The sequence below is a fragment of the Oncorhynchus kisutch genome, linkage group LG16 (assembly GCF_002021735.2).
Source record: "Oncorhynchus kisutch isolate 150728-3 linkage group LG16, Okis_V2, whole genome shotgun sequence".
Taxonomy (NCBI): Eukaryota; Metazoa; Chordata; class Actinopteri; order Salmoniformes; family Salmonidae; genus Oncorhynchus; species Oncorhynchus kisutch.
Window position 1 is genome coordinate 25,867,587 of NC_034189.2, and position 20,411 is coordinate 25,887,997.

The 20,411-nt window shown below is 43.6% G+C and overlaps 1 protein-coding gene across 6 annotated transcripts in view; it reads right to left on the bottom strand.

The window, feature by feature from the left end:
- Positions 1-20,411, bottom strand: part of LOC109906539 (serine/threonine-protein phosphatase 2B catalytic subunit alpha isoform) — a 104,287-nt gene that overhangs the window by 27,978 nt on the left and 55,898 nt on the right. For all 6 annotated transcript variants that reach the window (XM_020504278.2, XM_031792123.1, XM_031792121.1 and 3 more), the window contains exons 3-9: positions 19,821-19,945; positions 19,545-19,656; positions 19,053-19,198; positions 17,782-17,921; positions 12,946-13,023; positions 12,182-12,276; positions 1,326-1,451 (exon numbers count right to left, since the gene is read on the bottom strand). In XM_020504278.2, coding sequence (XP_020359867.1) covers positions 1,326-1,451; positions 12,182-12,276; positions 12,946-13,023; positions 17,782-17,921; positions 19,053-19,198; positions 19,545-19,656; positions 19,821-19,945 — 822 coding nt within the window. The remainder of the gene's footprint in view (positions 1-1,325; positions 1,452-12,181; positions 12,277-12,945; positions 13,024-17,781; positions 17,922-19,052; positions 19,199-19,544; positions 19,657-19,820; positions 19,946-20,411) is intronic.

The window sequence follows — 20,411 nt, forward strand, 5'->3', positions numbered from 1 at the left end:
ATTTTTTCAGCTTGCTTGTTTGTTTTACTGTCCACTGTTGTCATTCTATTGTTGTTATTCTTCTTCTTCAGTTATTATTACTATCTTATTTCATTGTTATTTACAATTGTATTTATTTTCCATAAAACATTTTTATGCATTGACAATTTTTATGCAATGTTTCTCACGCCAATAAAGCAATTTGAATTTGAATATGAGAGAGAGAGAGGGAGGGAGAGTGAGAGAGAGAGAGAGAGAGAGAGAGAGAGGGAGAATGAGAGAGAGAGAGAGGGAGAATGAGAGAGAGAGAGAGAGAGAGAGAAGATGGAAGAGAGGGAGGGAGGGAGAGTGAGAGTGAGAGAGAGAGAGAATGAGAGAGAGAGAGAGAGAGAGAGGGAGAGAGAGAGAGAGAGAGCGAGAGAGAGGGAGAATGAGAGAGAGAGAGAGAGAGAGAGAGAGAGAGAGAGAGAGGGGGAGAATGAGAGAGAGAGAGAGAGAGAGAGAGGGGGGGGGAGAATGAGAGAGAGAGAGAGAGGGAGAATGAGAGAGAGAGAGAGATAGAGAGAGAGAGAGAGAGGGAGAGAGAGAGAGAGAGAGAGAGGGAGAATGAGAGAGAGACAACCCTACGGCATTAAGCTGAATGACATTTGATGTGATAATTTGGTCCCGCTTTATTTGAAGTTTATCTTATGAAGACTTCATAACACATTCATATAGGCGTCATAAGCGCTGCATAAATGGGTCACAAATCATCTAGAACCGTATTTCATGCTCTATAAAAGATCAATGTGAACAACTAAATTGATGCTTATGTCACACAGTTATGCCACATTATGAATCTTTAAAGAGCATGATAAACGGTTATAGATGATTTGTGAAGCATCTATGTTGTGCTTATGAAGCCCATGTAAAGGCTTTATGAAGCCTTCATAAGAAGAACTTCAAATAAAACAGGACCGATAATTGTCATGGACACATCTCATTTGATATTTTTGGTTGATACTGTAGGTTAGGCATGACTACAGCCACACATACCACTGGGCGTGATAATTGGTCATCTCAACTGTTATTTCTGGTTGTTGTATTGTTAGGCATGACTATATCCACATATACCGATGCATGTGACTGCATTTGAGTACTAATAACAGCCACAACAACAGTTCCCTAAATGTATTCTGCCATCATATGCATGAATGAAATTAACTTCATGTGTGTGTATGTGTGTGTGTGTGTGTGTGTGTGTGTGTGTGTGTGTGTGTGTGTGTGTGTGTGTGTGTGTGTGTGTGTGTGTGTGTGTGTGTGTGTGTGTGTGTGTGTGCGTGCGTGCGTGCGTGTGTCCCGTTCACCTTTCTCCCCAACAAAGGGCAGGGACCAGGTGAAGACGTCCATGAAGTTGGGCAGCCAGTAGGGGTGAGGGGAGCAGTTGAACTGCCTGATGTTCATCACGTTGTTCTCATACTTCAGCACTGCAGCTATAAGGAACAGACAAAACACAAGTTAGATTGACTTAAATATTTACTTCAGTCATTTAAGTTTCATTACTAAAATGTTTTATATTTTGTAAGTATGAATTCAGGGACAGGAAACACTCTGTATGTTGCAGACAGATATATAATGAATAGAGCTGACATGATGACCTGTTCTATGTGTCAGATAATCATTTCTGTTCTACACAATACATTTATTTCTGTAAAGTTATATCCTCCTTAATCTCGGTTAACCCAGAACTAAAATCCCTTTAGGTCAGATGCTCTACACTCTGTCACACCCTGATCTGTTTCACCTGTCTTTGTGTTTGTCTCCACCCCCCTCCAGGTGCTGCCCATCTTCCCCATTATCCCCAAGGTATTTATACCTGTGTTCTCTGTTTGTCTGTTGCCAGTTCATCTTGTCTCGTCAAGCCTACCAGCGTTTTCCCCGTACTCCTGTTTTACTCTAGTTCCTGTTTTTCTAGTTCCCGGTTTTGACCATTCTGCCTGACCTGACCCTGACCCTGCCTGCCGTTCTGTACCTTTTGGACTCTGTTCTGGATTACTGACCTCTGCCTGCCCTTGACCTGTCGTTTGCCTGCCCCCCTGTTTTTGTAATAAACCATTGTTATTTCAAAACTGTCTGCATCTGGGTCTTCTCCTGAGCCGTGATACCCTCTCTCTTCGCAACTTACAGGCAAGTAAATGGGCCAAATGTCTTCTCACCTTCTGAAAGATGCTAAAACATGCAAAATCATGATTTGTCCAAATGACCTGTGATAAAATCTGTGCAAAATCTGAACAAAATGACTCATTAGCCTTTGGATCCCACAGTCTGTTGACAGATGCTACGGTACCGTTTATGTTTACATAGTCTGTCCATGAGAGATTACATCCTCCTCAACAGCCTCATGGAGAGAGGGGGTGGGTATGAGACATCTGACAATTAAACGCATCCAGGTATAATGCATTATAACTTTCTTTAGAACAAGGCTTATGGTATGTTATGTCTCTCTGTGCATAGTTTCCAAACTGGCTGTTAGTTTGTCCGGATCATTATGATCCGGACAAACTAATATTACAAGACATTATAATGGGGTAATACTGTACATGTTCATGACAAGTCTGACAATGCATTATAACTGCATCATAATGAATTATACCTGCATGCATTAAGTATAGTGTTAACCCAATTTCTATTGTAACACGTTGATCAAATCACTGGTGTACAAATGAATTATGAATGCATTCAGAGTGCCTTCTATTCTAAAACATCCATATTGTGTATTATAAAACTGTCCATAAAACCGTAAATCCATCTCATAACTGTCAGTTTTATACCACGAGGGACGTTCTACCTAGCAATTAAAACAGAGTTATTAAGTGAAAATATAAAGTCAATCTGCATCGTGTGCCTGTTCTACACGGCTGGCCCTTTAAACCCATCCTCTGCGCTTCCAGAAAAAGGAGGGCCGAGCACACCCCCATTCTCATCGATGGGGCTGTAGTGGAGCAGGTTAAGAGTTTCAAGTTCCTTATTGTCCACATCACCAGAAAACTATCATGGTCCAAACACACCAAGACAGTCGCCTATTCCCCCTCAGGAGACTGAAAAGATGTGGCATGGGTCCTCAGATCCTCAGTTCTAAAGTTGCACCATCGAGAGCATCTTGACTGGTTGCATCACTGCCTGGTATGGAATCGTCTCGGCCTCCAACCGCAAGGCGCAACAGGGGGTACGGCCCAGTACATCACTGGGGCCAAGCTTCCTGCCATTCAGGACCTCTATCCCAGGCGGTGTCAGAGGAAGGCCCTAAAGACTCCAGCCACCCTAGTTATAGACTGTTCTCTCTGCTACTGCACGGCAAGCGGTACCGGAGCACCAAGTCTAGGTCCAAAACAGCTTCTACCCCCAAGCCATAAGACTACTGAACAGCTAATTAAATGGCTACCCAGACTATTTGCATTGACCCCCCCCCCCCCCCTTTTACTCACTGTTTATTATCTATGCACAGTCACTGTATATAGCCTCATTATTGTTATTTTATTGTTGCTCTTTTATTTTTTACTTCAGTTTATTTAGTAAATATTTTTCTTAACTGCATTGTTGGTTAAGGGCTTGTAAGTAAGAATTTCACGGTAAGATGCATGTGACAAATAAAATGTGATTGGATTTGATTTCAATGCTATGTCACATTGATTCCAAGCCCCCACCACAACAGTCCCAGCATCATTTCCAGTGATTTATACATGAATAAAACCAGGAAAAACAACTCGCTCAGCATATGGGCTTGATAGACTGATCGCCTCCTTTCCTTAGTGAGAAAACATACACTTCTGACAATGGATGGATGGAGGGAGAGGGTGAAAGGAGAGAAAGGGAGAGAGGAGAGGTAAGCTGGGGGGGGGGGGGGGGGGGGAGGTACAGAGACAGAGAGACAGATTGGAGATCCCTATTGGCATGTTGATAGGAAAAGTTGAGGCAGAGACATTTTGAGAAACACAGCAAATCTACTTGTAAGATCCACGTGAGATAAAACAAGGGACATAGTTTATTGGGGAACCGGGAGGAAGTGCTTTGGTTGACCACATTATCCACAGTATGCAATACCGCTCCAGAGGTCCATAAGAATGTGCATACACCAAGCTTTTTCTGTGCCAACATGCATGAAAAGGCTGAATTCTCCGGGAGGCAATTGCAAAGTACCAAAAATGGGATCAGAAACCGAGGACGTATCTATAACAAGTTGAAACCTTAGACTGTTTACGAGAGAAACACATACTGTATAATTACGAACAAACAAATCCAACAGTTGTTTGTATTATGAAAAATCGACATATTCTTATGGACGTTTTAGAATGATTATGAAAAACAACAAACAAGTCAAAATACATGATGACATGTTTGACTTAACAAACTATATGACATTTTGCTACATTGGCTCACATGGCGGTTCCACTAGGATCTGACCTAGACCTGAGCCAATGACCTTTTCCAGATTCAGCAGCGGGCTGATTTTTTCTTAGTCGGATTGTGTCGGGTGCTGGAACATAACTACAAATCATTTGTAGACTGCAAATTGACCGCAAGGAGCAGAAAGAGATATAATGTTTGACTGAAACGTAATCATACCTTGCTTACATTTGTATATACGACCACGTCGTGTCTCTCTATTGTCCATGGGAATACTTGGGAACAGATTTCATAAATTAAAATCACTCGGAGCTGATTTCCTGGTGTTTACAAGTCTTATGTCCAACAATGAAAATAACAAAATTTACTTGAAAACTTGGGGGGCCAAATAAAACCATTTGGGGAACCTTGACCTAGTCTGTCTAAATAAGTCAAAGTGTGTTATCACATTGCAACAGGCCAGGGAACCACACAGACAGACACTGTTGCCTCATCCCCTTTATACAGCCCTCTGCTCTCCCTCCCACCTCCACCCCCAACAACCAGCCAATGTGGCCCGATTCGGAGGGGGGGGGGGGGGGGGAAGCCGACACCGAGGTTGGCCCCGGTGGGGGACTTTCCTGCGTCTCCTGGCGGGGTTTGAGAATAGCAAGTCATCAAACGCGGCATGCCAGCCATCTGCATGTCATGAGTCTTTACAGCTACAGATAGACAGACTAACATTCACTGGGCTTCGTGAGGGGTGGGGTTGCGTGGTAGTGGCGAGACAGCGGTGAGACGAGCGGGTGTTGGAGCAAGTAAGTGGTGCAGCCCTCAGTATCAACAGCCATTGTTATGACCTACTGTGCCTTCTCTTAGATACACACACAAACTCTGAAAGCACAAATCCATCTCTGGAGCGTTTCCACTGCTCCAGAGTCCAATGGCGATTAACTTTACACCACTCCAGCCAACGCTTGGCATTGGTGATCTTGGCATGGTGATCTTCCATGGCTGCTCGGCCGTGATAACCCACTTCATGAAGCTCCCGACGAACAGTTCTTGTGCTGACGTTGCTTCCAGAGGCAATTTGGAATTCCGTAGTGAGTGTTGCAGCCGAGGACAGGTGATTTTTACGCCCTACGTGCTTCAGGACTCGGCGGTCCTGTTCTGTGTGCGTGTGTGGCCTACCACTTCGCGACTGAGCCGTTGTTGCTCCCAGACATTTCCACTTCACAATAACAGCACATACAGTTGACCAGGGCAGCTCTAGCAGGGCAGAAATGACTTGTTGGAAAGGTGGTATCCTTTGATGGTGCCACGTTGAAAGTAACTGAGCTCTTCAATATGGGCCATTGTACTGCCAATGTTTGTCTATGGAGATTGCTTGGCTGTTTGCTCGATTTTATACACCTGTCAGCAACGTGTGCAGCTGAAAGAGCTGAATCCACTCATTTGAACGGCTGTCCACATAGCTTGGTATATATAGTGTATCTACGTAGTTATTGGTATATAAATATACTTTCCCCTCTTACGTCATTACCAAGCAACCAGCCATTCTACATGGCTCAAAATCAAATCAAATTTGATTGGTCACATACAAGTATTTAGCAGATGTTATTGCAGGTGTAGCGAAATACTTGTGTTCCTAGCTCCCAACAATGTAGTAGTATCTAACAATTCACAACAACACACACAAATCTAAAGTAAAATAACAGGATTAAGAAATACATAAATATTAGGAAGAGCAATGTCGGAGTGGCATTGACTAAAATACAGTAGAATAGAATACAGTATAGACATATGAAATGAGTAAAGCAGTATGTAAACATTATTAAAGTGACTAGGGTTCCATTATTAAAGTGGCCAGTGACTCCATTATGTATATAGGGCAGCAGCCTCTAAGGTGCAGGGTTGAGTAACCGGGTGTTAGCCGGCTAATAGATAGAAGATAGATAGAAGATGGAGAAAAGGAGAGTAGGGCAGTCTGACAGACAGACAGTGGAGGAAGCATTAAGCTCAGTTGGTTGTTGTTTGCAACACCAGCATTCTGGGTTTGATTCCTGAAGGGACCATATTTTCATAACTTATGTGTTAGCTATCTTGTGTTAGCTATCTAATAAAACACTCACAAACGACGATATACATTTTCAAACTAATTTAAGTCTGGTTGCAGTTCCTCAGACAACCACCGGGCATCTCTGTTGCTCTAATAACACTAACTACTACTGTAGTGCTTCTTGGGGGAAGACCAGACCATCCGTGGGGTTGCTCTAACAGGAAAAACCACTAATACGGTAAGGGCGACGCCCGCCTGTCTGCCCTCTCATACATTATTCACAGACGAGTGCCTGCCGAGAAGGGTTTTCCTCCCTTCTTAACGAGGACGGCTCTCTGATCCCCTCTGTCTGGAGGGACGAGGGGTGGAAGTTAGAGAGTTCCTTCCTCTGGCTTAATGCTTCCTCCACTGTCTGTCTGACAAGCGGACGACCCTACTCTGCTTTTCTCCATCTTCTATCTAACTTTCTCTGTATTCCACTCATATAACAGCTGTAGACAGGAAATAGAGGGAAATTGGCTGTTTTACATTTTATTCCACTACAGTTGACTTTTATGAATTTATCATCCCACACATATTTAATCCAGTTTCTTGTCAAATCACTGTTGCAGTGGAACAATACAGTGGGCTACAGAGTACAGTGTTAGAGTAACAAAGCAGATTGAGTTGTCAATGTCATTGACCAATAATAATTGAGGTCTTGATCATAACTGCAGTTCTAAGAAATCAGATAAATCACAAAAGGATGGTGAGTAAATGATAATGATGGACTAGGAACTTTTACAGGTTAACTGGTCCTCTCATGCCAAGATTCCCATCCAGCTACCCGACCAGAAATCCAGAGAGGAAAACAGAACAGAGAACATACCCGTTTATGCTCAGACTTGCTCTGACTCTATGGGGGGAGGGGGGGGGGGTCCCTGGAGAATTACCAGAGAAGGTCCCCACGCTGTCAACTGTGACGAGGCGGAAAATTCCCTTGTTCCCTGTAGTCCTGCCTCGGGAATGCCATCCTACTATTTACTCTACGCTCAGTACCGATCATGTGGCCACATGCCAATCCCACAGGAAACAGAGTCCGAACTCTGACCTCGGCCATATCTCTGAGCCAGCCCTCTCTAGAGCAACAGCACATCTCCATCCATCTCCATCTCTATTTTCATTCTGTCAATGAATAGCAGGATAGAGCGGGAACTATGTGACTGTCTCGGAGGCAGGTAGGCTAACTGTTTCACCTTGTGATCAACACAACTTCGCAACACCCAAGCCTGAATCCCCAGTCTGACACTTTCAAATCGTCCATCTATTCCCATCTGTCTCCCAGTCACATTTCCAACGGTCTAAACTCAATCAACAACATATGGCAGGGGAAAATCCAGTAAACGTCTGATACTATGTGTGCCATTTTTGGATATGCGTAACTGCTGTCCAAGAGGCAGGCCCAGCGAAGGGTCAGTCGCTGGTTTTAGTTGAGCAGCTTGCCAATATAGCATTCAACAAGATAGATTCCTTTGAGCCCAGGTCTGATAAACTGTACTAGAAGTATAAATAGTTGCCACAAGCATATCTTATATCTTATATCACAACAGTATCACACCACAGTAGCTTTAACCCTCTTCTCCTCAAATAAAACCAAACTCCACCTCCCAAATCCAAGATGGGAACGGCGACTAAGTCCCTAGTCACATGTCTTGGGAATTCAAGTGACAAGGGGATTCTGGGGTATGAGGAGCTACTGTCTCCGATGGGGGAGAACCCCTCAGTTCTCGTTTCACTGCGTGACAATCCTCTGCCGCTCCGAAATAGACTTGGGGAGCGGTGTCATTCCCCGTCTTCATGACTGGAGGAACCCAAGCTGTCTGACACCAGCGACTAAACTTACCACCCATATTGTTTTTCAGCAGACAGTTTTCATGTTTACAGGTCAGTGAGAGAGAGGGGGGGGGGGGGGGGATGACATTGGCCGAGTGATCACTCAGCTCCAGCTTATGTGGCTACAGACAACTTGACCCCTGACACGAGACCGTGTAGACTAGCCACCCGAGTAGCTCGGTGACGGAATCATCCGATTCCACGATTGATCAAACCCAATCAAAAAAAAAGTAGAGTTATTTGGCTGTTGCATTATGTCGACTCGGCAATGGTGGCCTTTGTGTTTTTTAAATTGTATTTATTTGCCTGCGAGACCACCGGCTGGGGGGTTCCTGCCTTTGTCAGGGTTGCCAAACCTCCACTGTGAGCGAGGTCACACTGACCGCAGACTGATTTGGAGGAGGCTGGTTAATCTGATTTTGGCAACCCCCCCCCCTCTGCAAAGACTGACGGGCTTAGCTGACTGGCCCCTTTTAGATTTACAGCTGCCATCGATTGGCCATCAATCACGAGACCGCGGCACTCGCAACCGAGATCCCAGTCCAAGACGAGAGAAGTTCAATCTATTACGGTCACTTGCATTTCAATTGGGCGCCCTGCCCCATTCGAACCATATTATATGCCTCATTGGGCGGTTCTTCACAGAAATAACAAATGATATAATGTACTCCTCTTAAGTACTTAGTCAGAACGTCTGTAGGACTATAGGGTGAAGAATCCCATGTTGTTTCAAGAGAAAAGAAAAGAATCCTAGAAAACTGAGCACCCTATTAAATACATTAAAACTCTGAAGAAATATGCAATCGGCGTTAAATGCACAATAAAACTAAAAGAGTGGGATGGAGGGGGAGGGGTCTAGTTGTGCAGGAGCCCGGGCTGAGTAATGGCATGCGTTCCTGAATGTGCTTCAGAAGGTCAGCTATTTAAAGCTCTTTACCTTTGAGTTGGCAAAGCTGGGATCAGATATCAAGGTGGGCTGAGATTAGGGAACATCAAAGCAAAAACAACCTGGACGGGGCTGTGAACATCAGCCATTGTAAGGCTCATAAAAAAACTCCAAACCGCTCTCCTTCTGTAGATGTCCTTGCAATAAATCCTACTACACACCATCCTGACACATGCCCGCAAGGAAACTCATCACCGGGCTTTGCCCCAATTCACACCTATGCGAAAATATGCCCCCATGAGTATGTGTGTCAAAAACAGCCCCATTTCCCTTCTCCCATTCTCTCCCTAAATTCCCCTGTGGTTCCCCGATTGGACAAAAAGAGTCGCTCTTGGACTTTTTGTGCTGACTCACTTCATAAAGGTCTGTCTGTGTGTCCAGCCTCCTCCAGAGTGTGCTGGGACACTGCATGCCAAATGGACCACAGCCAGTCCATCCCATCCCCACCCAACCCAAGAGACGCGTGAAACGTTTTGGAACCACGGCACTGTGTGCGTGCTCTCTCCCTTTCTCACTGTCCCCCTTTCTTTATCTCTCTCCCTTTCTCACTGTCCCCCTTTCTTTCTCTCTCTCCCTTTCTCTTTCTCTCCCTTTCTCACTGTCCCCCTTTCTTTCTCTCTCTCCCTTTCTCTCTCTCTCCCTTTCTCACTGTCCCCCTTTCTTTCTCTCCCCCTTTCTCTCCCTTTCTCTCTCTCTCCCTTTCTCACTCTCCCCCTTTCTTTATCTCTCTCCCTTTCTCTCTCTCTCCCTTTCTCACTGTCCCCCTTTCTTTCTTTCTCTCTCTCCCTTTCTCTCTCTCCCTTTCTCTTTCTCTCCCTTTCTCACTGTCCCCCTTTCTTTCTCTCTCTCCCTTTCTCTTTCTCTCCCTTTTTCACTGTCCCCCTTTTTTCTCTCTCTCTCCCTTTCTCTCTCTCTCCCTTTCTCACTGTCCCCCTTTCTTTCTCTCTCTCCCTTTCTCTCTCTCCCTTTCTCTTTCTCTCCCTTTCTCACTGTCCCCCTTTCTTTCTGTCTCTCCCTTTCTCTTTCTCTCCCTTTCTCACTGTCCCCATTTCTTTCTCTCTCTCTCCCTTTCTCTCTCTCTCCCTTTCTCACTGTCCCCCTTTCTTTCTCTTTCTCTCCCTTTCTCTCTCTCTCCCTTTCTTTCTCTCTCTCCCTTTCTCTCTGTCTCCCTTTCTCTCTCTCCCTTTCTCACTGTCCCCCTTTCTTTCTTTCTCTCTTTCTCTCTCTCCCTTTCTCACTGTCCCCCTTTCTTTCTCTCCCCCCTTCTCACTGTCCCCCTTTCTTTCTCTCTCTCCCTTTCTCACTGTCCCCCTTTCTTTCTTTCTTTCTTTCTTTCTTTCTCTCTCTCACTTTCTCTCTCTCTCCCTTTCTCACTGTCCCTCTTTCTTTCTCTCTCTCTCCGTTTCTCACTCTCCCCCTTTCTCTCTCTCTCTCTCTTCCTTTCTCACTGTCCCCCTTTCTCTCTCTCTCTCTCCCTTTCTCGCTGTCCCCCTTTCTTTCTCTCTCTCCCTTTCTCACTGTCCCCCCCTTTCTCTCTCTCCCTCTTTCTCTCTCTCCCCCTTTCTCTCTCTCCCTTTCTCACTGTCCCCCTTTCTCTCTCTCTCTCTTCCTTTCTCACTGTCCCCCTTTCTCTCTCTCTCTCACTTTCTCACTGTCCCCTTTCTTTCTCTCTCTCCCTTTCCTACTGTACCCCTCTTTCTCTCTCTCCCTCTTTCTCTCTCTCCCCCTTTCTCTCTCTCCCCCTTTCTCTCTCTCCCTTTCTCTCTCTCCCTTTCTCTCTCTCCCCCTTTCTCTCTCTCCCTTTCTCTCTCTCTCCCTCTTTCTCTCTCTCCCCCTTTCTCTCTCTCCCTTTCTCTCTCTCCCTTTCTCTCTCTCCCTTTCTCTCTCTCTAATATAGAGGAAGCATACATTTGATCTGATCACACTGTGTCAAGTACAGTGTGATTCTCTGTACTGTTTTTCTTTGTTCGCTTTACTTTTTTGTTTCACTGTAAAGTGTGTTGTGATTTAAAATGCACTTTAAAAAGAGATTTACTTTTTTGTTTCACTGTAAAGTGTGTTGTGATTTAAAATGCACTTTAAAAAGAGATTTACTTTTTTGTTTCACTGTAAAGTGTGTTGTGATTTAAAATGCACTTTAAAAAGAGATTTACTTTTTTGTTTCACTGTAAAGTGTGTTGTGATTTAAAATGCACTTTAAAAAGAGATTTACTTTTTTGTTTCACTGTAAAGTGTGTTGTGATTTAAAATGCACTTTAAAAAGAGATTTACTTTTTTGTTTCACTGTAAAGTGTGTTGTGATTTAAAATGCACTTTAAAAAGAGATTTACTTTTTTGTTTCACTGTAAAGTGTGTTGTGATTTAAAATGCACTTTAAAAAGATATTTGCTTTTTTGTTTCACTGTAAAGTGTGTTGTGATTTAAAATGCACTTTAAAAAGAGATTTACTTTTTTGTTTCACTGTAAAGTGTGTTGTGATTTAAAATGCACTTTAAAAAGATATTTGCTTTTTTGTTTCACTGTAAAGTGTGTTGTGATTTAAAATGCACTTTAAAACGAGATTTACTTTTGTGATGTTGTATGAACATCCGTGTCTGACAACTTCAACCGTAAACTAGTTCAATAGAGTCAGGTTGTGTCGCGAGGCCATCCTTCCAAATCTTATCTCATCGGCTGAGCGAAGCCTAACTCTAGGGCAGCATACAACAGAGGAGGCTGGTGGGAGAAGCTATAGGAGGACGGGCTCGTTGTAATGGCTGGAATGGAATGAACGGAGCTGTATTACACATATCAAACATATGGAAACCACACGTTTGACTCGGTTCCATGTTTTCCTTTCCAGCCATTACAATGAGCCCGTCCTCCTATAGTTCCCCCCACCAGCCTCCACTGGCAAGTGGTAAATGATCCATAACAAATAAACAAATTAATGCAGTAATGAGTACGATTCACTCTGTGCTTGCCTTTGTTGTTGTAGACGTCTAGGTAGTTGGGTGCTGAGAAGATGGTGATGAGAGAAGGGAACCCTGTCGTCTGGCTCTTCCTGTACATGCGGTACCTAGAGGGAGAGACAACATCATCAGCACCATCACTGTTACAAGAACACTACCTAAAACTGTACTTGTGGTCTTCTGCAGCACAGTGTGGTCCTCTGTAGCTGTCAGTTGGTAGAGCATGGTGCTTGCAATGCCAGGATAGTGGGTTTGATTCCCAGGACCATCTGTATATAAAATGTATGCATGCATAACTGTTCGGGATAAAAGTGTCTGCTAGATTATGTACAGTGGATGTAACACATTATTAGTATGTGTATGAAGTCCACGATGGCCCGAGGACTAATGAAATCCATTTTTTGGAAGGGTTACCTGATCCTAGATCTGTGGCTAGCTAGTAGGTCAAGCTGTTTTTTTTCTCTTTGAGTGGGCCGGACAGTCTTCGTGGAGGAGCAGTAAACAAACAGGGTGACACGCCTTCTGTCAGTTTGAGGAGGAGCCACTGCCTCATCAGCCCTTTTCTCAAATATTATGGCATGCTTGCTACCAAGGGTGCCACGGTCCTTTGAGGGGGCACTGACGACCAAACTCAATAAAGTTGAATTCAACACTATTTTTTTGCAAGCGCAGGATTCCTACCCAGGTTTCCTGGCTAGGCTCAAGCGACATAGTTGACCAAGGTGAACGGCTGTAACAGTTAGCGATGGGGGGGGGGGGGGGGAGAGGGAACTTACCCAGCGTCCTGTGCTTCATGGGCTCGAATGACCGATAATAAGTTATTGTGTTGTAGAAAGTCGCAGACAGCAGGATAACTGTTGAAAGACAAGACGACACATGCTTGATTAACGGCTCTAATTTGATCAAAAAGCAGTGATTCGATTTCTTTCCCACTGGGCACAGACGTCAAATCAACTTCTATTCCACGGTTGGTTCAACATAATTTCATTAAAATGATGTGGAAACTACGCTGATTCAACCAGTGTGTGCCCAGTGGATTGACACTTAAAATAGATATTCATTCAAGTGTATTTTAATAGCAGGCACCTTCATCATGTAACCATTGGAAAGGGCAAACAAAGGATCCAGCATAAAATCTCAACCTTGTGGTTTCTATAAGCATTCAGTGTGTGTGTGTGTGTGTGTGTGTGTGTGTGTGTGTGTGTGTGTGTGTGTGTGTGTGTGTGTGTGTGTGTGCACGTGCAGCTTTTGCGTACTCATGCAGCTCTGATCAGTCTGAGATTGAGGCGGCCAAAATAAACTGCCAGCAATTACAATTTAGTAAAGTTTCAGGATTTTCCATGCCATAACCTTTCATTCCCAAAGAACCCAAAATGTGATTTTGCACTCAGTGAGGGAGGCTCTAGTCACACTAGCCAGCCAGCCAGCCAACAACCCCCTTCAAGCCAGTTACGTTGAAAACTCCCGGAGAAGGAACGTTTAGTAAGTAAGTGAGTGCACATGAACTTCCAGACCTTGGGGAAACACAACAGAGCTGTGTGTCATAATCATTTCAGAACTCCCCACCACAACAACTTTCGAAGGTTATTCAATGAACCTGACGAAACATGAAAGCAATCATTGTTCAAAGAACCAAACTCACCGTGGAACCGACTCATGTTTATTTCATTTTAGGTCACAACAGGCAACGCATTTTCCCATTGACAAAACGACACTTCAGCTGTCATTTGGAAATAATCTGACGTGTGTGTTTGATAATTAAGTGCGGGGCTGAAGGCTAAACTCAAGTGTTTGTTTCTGGATATTGCTAATTAGTCTAACAATGGTTGTGCCCTTTAATCAATGTGGTTCTCCATTGCTGAAAGCTTTCGGAGCTAAAGGGTTAGCTCACTACTTTGTGAGACAGGTAGATGGCCTTGCACTTCGGGCCAACTCGTAACAGCCCTCCGCCTCCAGTTAATATCCAGAATAGAAAGTAGACAAGAGAACGGGTACGGTATACTCTAACTTGAACAAAAGTGAACCGATCCGTCTCAATTTGCACTTCCTTGTCTGACGGGTATGCTTTGAGGGGCACAGTTACACTGCAGGCTTCCTAGCTGAGAGGCCTGCTTTGCTTTGTCACTCCAGGTGGACTTACACCTAGAAATGGGTACGGTGTCACATTCCTTGTTCTGTTACTGATGACCCCGAGAGGAGAACGCACCACCGACAGCGGGAACGGTAACCAAAGTGCGCGTGGTTTCTTTATGGTGTGATAGCATCGCTTCGAGGAAAATAAAAAAGTAGCTCATATCCATCTTAATTGACTATTTTCACTCCTATTTGTTTCTCCAGGCATCAGCAGATGCTGTTGCTACTGTAGGCACTGCTCGGAAGACTAAAGACATTTTGTGCTGAACGCAATTGACATCTGTTTTGGGACGGAGCGCAGATGCGATCCATCCCAAACCGTTGTGAGAGTCCCTGACAAATAAACAAACAAATGCACATCCTGTCTACTTCAAACCTGACAGTGTACTCTGTGCATCATCTGAACAGACAAAATCCATTCAAGGGCTATTTGCATAAAGCATCTAAAATACAATGTCATTTCCTGTTTAGGCTACTCAAAAACAGTCGACCACACAGTACAGTGTCTGTGCTAGGCTTGAAAAGATGGGGCCTGTATTCATGTGCAATTTCATGCCTCAGTAGTGTGTAAAACAGTTATGAGGGGGCCTATGGCGCTGGGGTAAAACAGTTGCCAGAAGCCAGGAAAAAGCACCAAACTGATTATTTTCTCTCAGATTGGCGAATTGTTCTCCTTTCAGTCTGGAACTTGAAGCTGGCCAATAAACGCAGCATGCCAGTATGCTGGCAATTACAATGAGCCCTGCAGGCAGATCCAAACGACGACACTGGGAAAAACAACAAGGCTATGTTTCAAATGGCACTCTATTCCCTATATAGTGCACTACTCTTGACAAAAAGTAGTGCACTATGTAGGAAATAGAGTGCCACTTGGAATGCAAGCCAAAAGCCACAGAGGAATGTAAGCCAAGCCAAGAAGACACAGGGGGCTGTTGGGATAGAGGTACAAGAGGAAGCAGCTAACCTGGACTGGAGTTTTACTGTACTATCCTGTTTGAAATGCTGAAGTGTTTATACTACAACAGCAATTATCTGTTCACATACTCTTAAAATGTATCCTTTATTCCTTGCTTCCCTGAAGTAATCACTGATCTGACATGCCATAACTGTTGAAAGCAATGGCAAGTTTGCTAAAAACCCATCTAGTAATGTCTGGTTTGTGATTACTTCAAGGAAGCGAGGAAGGAAAGATACATTAGGAGTATTCGAACAGGGTCTATCACTGTCAAATCACTGTCTTTCTTTCGATAGTCGATACTACTCGATGTAGTATACTGAATCCCTATCACTCAGATATCAGAGATATCTCTGCGGTGGCAGGGCCATACGATGGAAATATCACTGGCAGAACCCGAGAGCATCAACACGACTGTCTTACCCTCTCTCAAGTGACAGGGGTGACATTTCACGCCCTGACCGGGCATGTGTTGTCTAGCAGATAGTCAAGCGAGACCATTTAAAGCAAACTGTTGGTTCATCTACAAATCTATCTCACAGCCCTGACCAATATAACATTTTGAATGCAAATAACCATTATTGTTCCCACATAAAACACTATACAGTGAGTATAACAAACACAAGGAACATATTCCTAATACTGAGTTTTTGCCCTCAGAACAGCCTCGTCGGGGCATGGACTCTTGAAGGTGTCGAAAGCATTCCACAGGGATGCTGGCCCATGTTGACTCCAATGCTCCAATCCGATCCTTCCCCAAGTTGGCTGGATGTCCTTCGGGTGGTGGACCATTCCTGATACACACGAGAAACTGTTGAGCATGAAAAACCCAGCAGCGTTGCAGTTCTTGACACAAACCGGTGCGCCTGGCACCTACTACCATACTCCGTTCAAAGGCACTTCAATCTTTGGTCTTGCCCATTCACCCTCTGAATGGCACACAAACACATTCCAAGTCTCAATTGTCTCAAGACATAAAAATCCTTCTTTAACCTGTCTCCTCCCCTTCATCTACACTGATTGAAGTGGATTGAACAAGTGACATCAATAAGGTCTCTACCAAAGATGATATGCAGTCTCTTTTCAAATGACATCAATTTACCAACTGCAAAAAGTCTGTCCAACATTTATTCTATTCTAGATAGAGCTCTTTGGGTGTCTGAACGCACTCATGCACCTTTGAGGCTTTCCATGGACCACTTAGTTTAGCATATGTGTGAAATGAACACAGAACCATTCAAAAAGGTTCAAATACCTTTTGACCATGATACAAAATATAATGCAATAATAATGTTTTGAAAAAATTAAAATTCTGCAAATCAGTGTGTAGCACACTCAAGGAGACACAGCGTTTGATTGCTTATGCTGCTTCAGGCTGGCTTTACCACTGGCATGCCAGGGCCATAGAGTGTTTATCCACCTGTAATGACTGGACACTAGAGCACTAAAATACACATTTGGAGAGGACTGTGGCCCTGTTCATTATATTCCGGACAGAGTGAGCTCCCTCCGTGCTTCCAGCCATTCCTCTGTTTGCTTTGCCTGCGACTGGGATCTGTTTAAGGGGAGTTAATATGTGTGCTCCATAAACACTTGCGACAGAGTAATGAGAGAGAAGCCCGTTTCTCTGGGATGATGACAAATGCAGGTTATACGGTTACTGTCATATCCACAGACAATATAAGAAAGACTGAGGGAGTTGGAAGGGGACTGAATGAAAATGAACATTTGGCAGAATAACTTGGGTTGGAAGGAACTGGCAATGGAGGGTTCAGTGATGCTTCAATAGAACCGGGACTCTGTTCTATTTGAATGGTTATATTACTGTAGAGCCCAGAGGTGTTGCACTAAGATCAATGTCAAGTCCATTGTATGACACACACGCACGCACGCACAAACACACACACACACACACACACACACACACACACACACACACACACACACACACACACACACACACACACACACACACACACACACACACACACACACACACACACACACACACACTTCCACACTTCCACACTTCCACCAGCATTTCTACATTGACATGAAAATAGCATTCTTAAAGATGCAATATGTAACTTTTTGGGTGACCGACCAAATTCACATAGAAATGTAAGTTATAACTATGTCTCATTGAAAGCAAGTTTAAGAAGCGGTAAATCTGTTATTTGTGCGCTATTTCTAGGCTTCCTGGTCTTAAGTTGAGTTTTTTGCGTCTTTTACTTTTTGTTTTATAAACCAGCGTCAAACAGCTGAAAATACAATATTTCTGGTTATGGAAAATATATTTCACAGCGGTTTAGATGGTACAATGATTCTCTACACTATACTTGCTTGTTTTATCACATAAACTGAAAATAGGTGAACTATTAGAATTTTAGCAACCAGGAAATGGCGTAGCACTTCCTACATAGTGCAACCTTAATAATGTGCACTGTAAAGAATAAATGAATACATTCACAGCATTTTTCACACTACGCAGCTTGTGAAGGAGGTGATGCTGTTGATGGCCCACCTGTAGAAGTAGGAGCAGCCTCTCACTGTGTTGTGTGTGAAGTGCTCTTGGCTTTTCTCATTCCCAAAGTCTTCCAGGGGGTCCGACCACAGCAGGTCACACATGGGCCCGTACGCAGGGGGCTCCTTGAATCTGTCTAACTGCAAAGAGAGAGGGACGCAGAGTTAGGAGAGACAGGGAAAGACAACGTCAAGCGGTCAGGAAAATGTCTAATCTATGAGGAAACTCAGTCAGTTTAGCTTCCTCAATGGGTTGGTGTTGATCAAGTGATACCTATGGAAAAGTTGTTTTTGTCATTGTAAAAGACTTGAGATGGATCTTGATTTGACAATTAGTCTTGCTACATTGAACTGTGGTTAAAATAAAAAACTGTTGGTAGGGTCTCTGTTTTACAACGGTGCATCGTGTTTGAGTGAAAGACACCCACAACATGTGGACTGGATGACAATGTGTGCCTATTATGAGCAGAAAACATGAATAGGTATATTCAATCTTGCCCACACTAATACTTCCTCTTCAGAAATGGGATGAAAAAGGTACAAATTGATGTGATCAGCCAAAAGCTCACGACAGTCATTCAGAGTAACCGTATCGATTTCTCCAGAGAAAGTATATACTGTAGGATAATGGACACTTCAATAGTGCAGATTGGATTACAGAGACCCTCTGATTGCAGCCACAAAATCCAATTGCCGTTATTGAATTTGAGAGAAAGCAGGATCCAACTCTTCAACATTTTTAATCAGAGCGGTCCAGACTCTGCCCGAATGTAACTCTCCTGTTAGCTAGGGGCATCGTTTGAGAGCGAATTGAGAGCGAGGTAATCCATGTTGTATTATCAAGGTCATTATTTTCAAAGGAAATATTTCAAGGGAAAATGGGTAAAGTCTTCATTTTCTTGAACAGCAAAACGGGGAAAGAAACAGTTTGCACAATGCTCTGTGTAAACGTCTCTGTATCCCAATTTAAGTGCTTTTCACGTGATAAATTCCATTAGAATAAAGTCCATGTGAATGTTTGTTGCAAGGGAGAGTTGATTATCTTACTTATACTGAACACCCATTATGCTTTTAATGAAACCTCGTTTAAACCATACATGCAATATATTCATACAGCATAGAAACAGTACAACATCAATATCCAATGTATCCATGAATTTAATACTTTATCAACAGTGAAACAGGAGATCATTCTGAATGATAGTGTAAGCAGCTCAAATTACAAGCATATTGCATGGCCATGCAGGGGACGTGGTTCGGGAGGACACGTACTTTCCTGATGTCGTCAAGGTTTGTGATTTCTGGGGACAGTCCTCCGTGTACGCACAGGAACTGCTGGTTCATAAGGGCGGCCAGAGGAAGGCAGTCGAAGGCGTCCATACACGCATCGTACACCCGCTCCGAATACTTAATTCTACCTGTCAAGGTGGAAATAGGGCAGGGAGTGAGTGTTGCCAGGCCAAACCCCCCTAGCTCTTACACACAGGGCAGTGTGCTGGGTCGGAAAGCATTTCAAAAGTGTCAGAAAACCTCCAAAGGACATTTAAAAAAACTCCAGCATAATTTCACTCTGCCCTTGGTATTTTATTTCGACTCTGAGCCCGAACACAACAGCAATAGTTCATATGTAAATACCTATCAAGGAGAGAGCAAATATCTGTTTTCATGCTATGCCAAGAAGCACATTTCTGTGTGAACGTTTGAAAGTTAAGCATCGGGCTGAATGTACAATGCTTTAGAATGAAAAACTCAAACCAGACTTACATTCCTGCTTAAATGTGAAATACTCCGTCAAATGTCTACATTCGTGGTTCCCACGAAGCAAAAAGAGTGTTTTGGGGTATAGGATCTTTAAGGCCCACAAGTACAGCACACACTGAAAGAGAACAACAAAGAGATTGGGAATGAATCTGCATATTTTTTGAGAACACATTTTTTACAATACAGTATAACCAACAGTAGTTTCAGATGTACAAACTCAAAAGCATCAACCATTTCCTTCTTTAACTTAATCTTCTTAGAACAGGTTGAAACACTTACTTCGATACTGAAATATCCTCTGTCGACGTAGTCGCCCAGGAAAAGGTATCGTGTGCTAGCTGGTGACCCTCCTACTTCAAACAGCTTCATCAGGTCAAAGAACTGGCCATGGATGTCTCCGCAAACTACAGGAAACACACATGGGAGGAAATCAGAAACAACAAATCTTACAATTCTTCACTTTTATATGTGACCCTTTTCAGGAAGTATGTTGCATTTCACTACTTCACAGGAGAGGCATTTGAACGTCTTTTTAAATGTATTTTGATCAAAATTTTGTAATCAAAAGTTACTTTTGTGTGCCCTGTATTCCATCTGTAAATATGAATACAATTGTTCAATACCGAGCCTAGTTGGTTTAGCCACAGAAAAAGACAACCTTCCCGCTAGGCATGGTTGGCTAAGATAATGGATGGGCTGGACATGCCGGGAGATGAGTTTGGATTGGTCTGCCATGTAGCACACTTCTGTCTATAACATGAGCTGCTCAGTATGTGGTGAAAATCATTTCTACAGCGGCTTTTTGAATGATATAACGTTAGCCATCGAGACATACAAACGTTTGGCTACTTTTTTCAACAACATTGATGC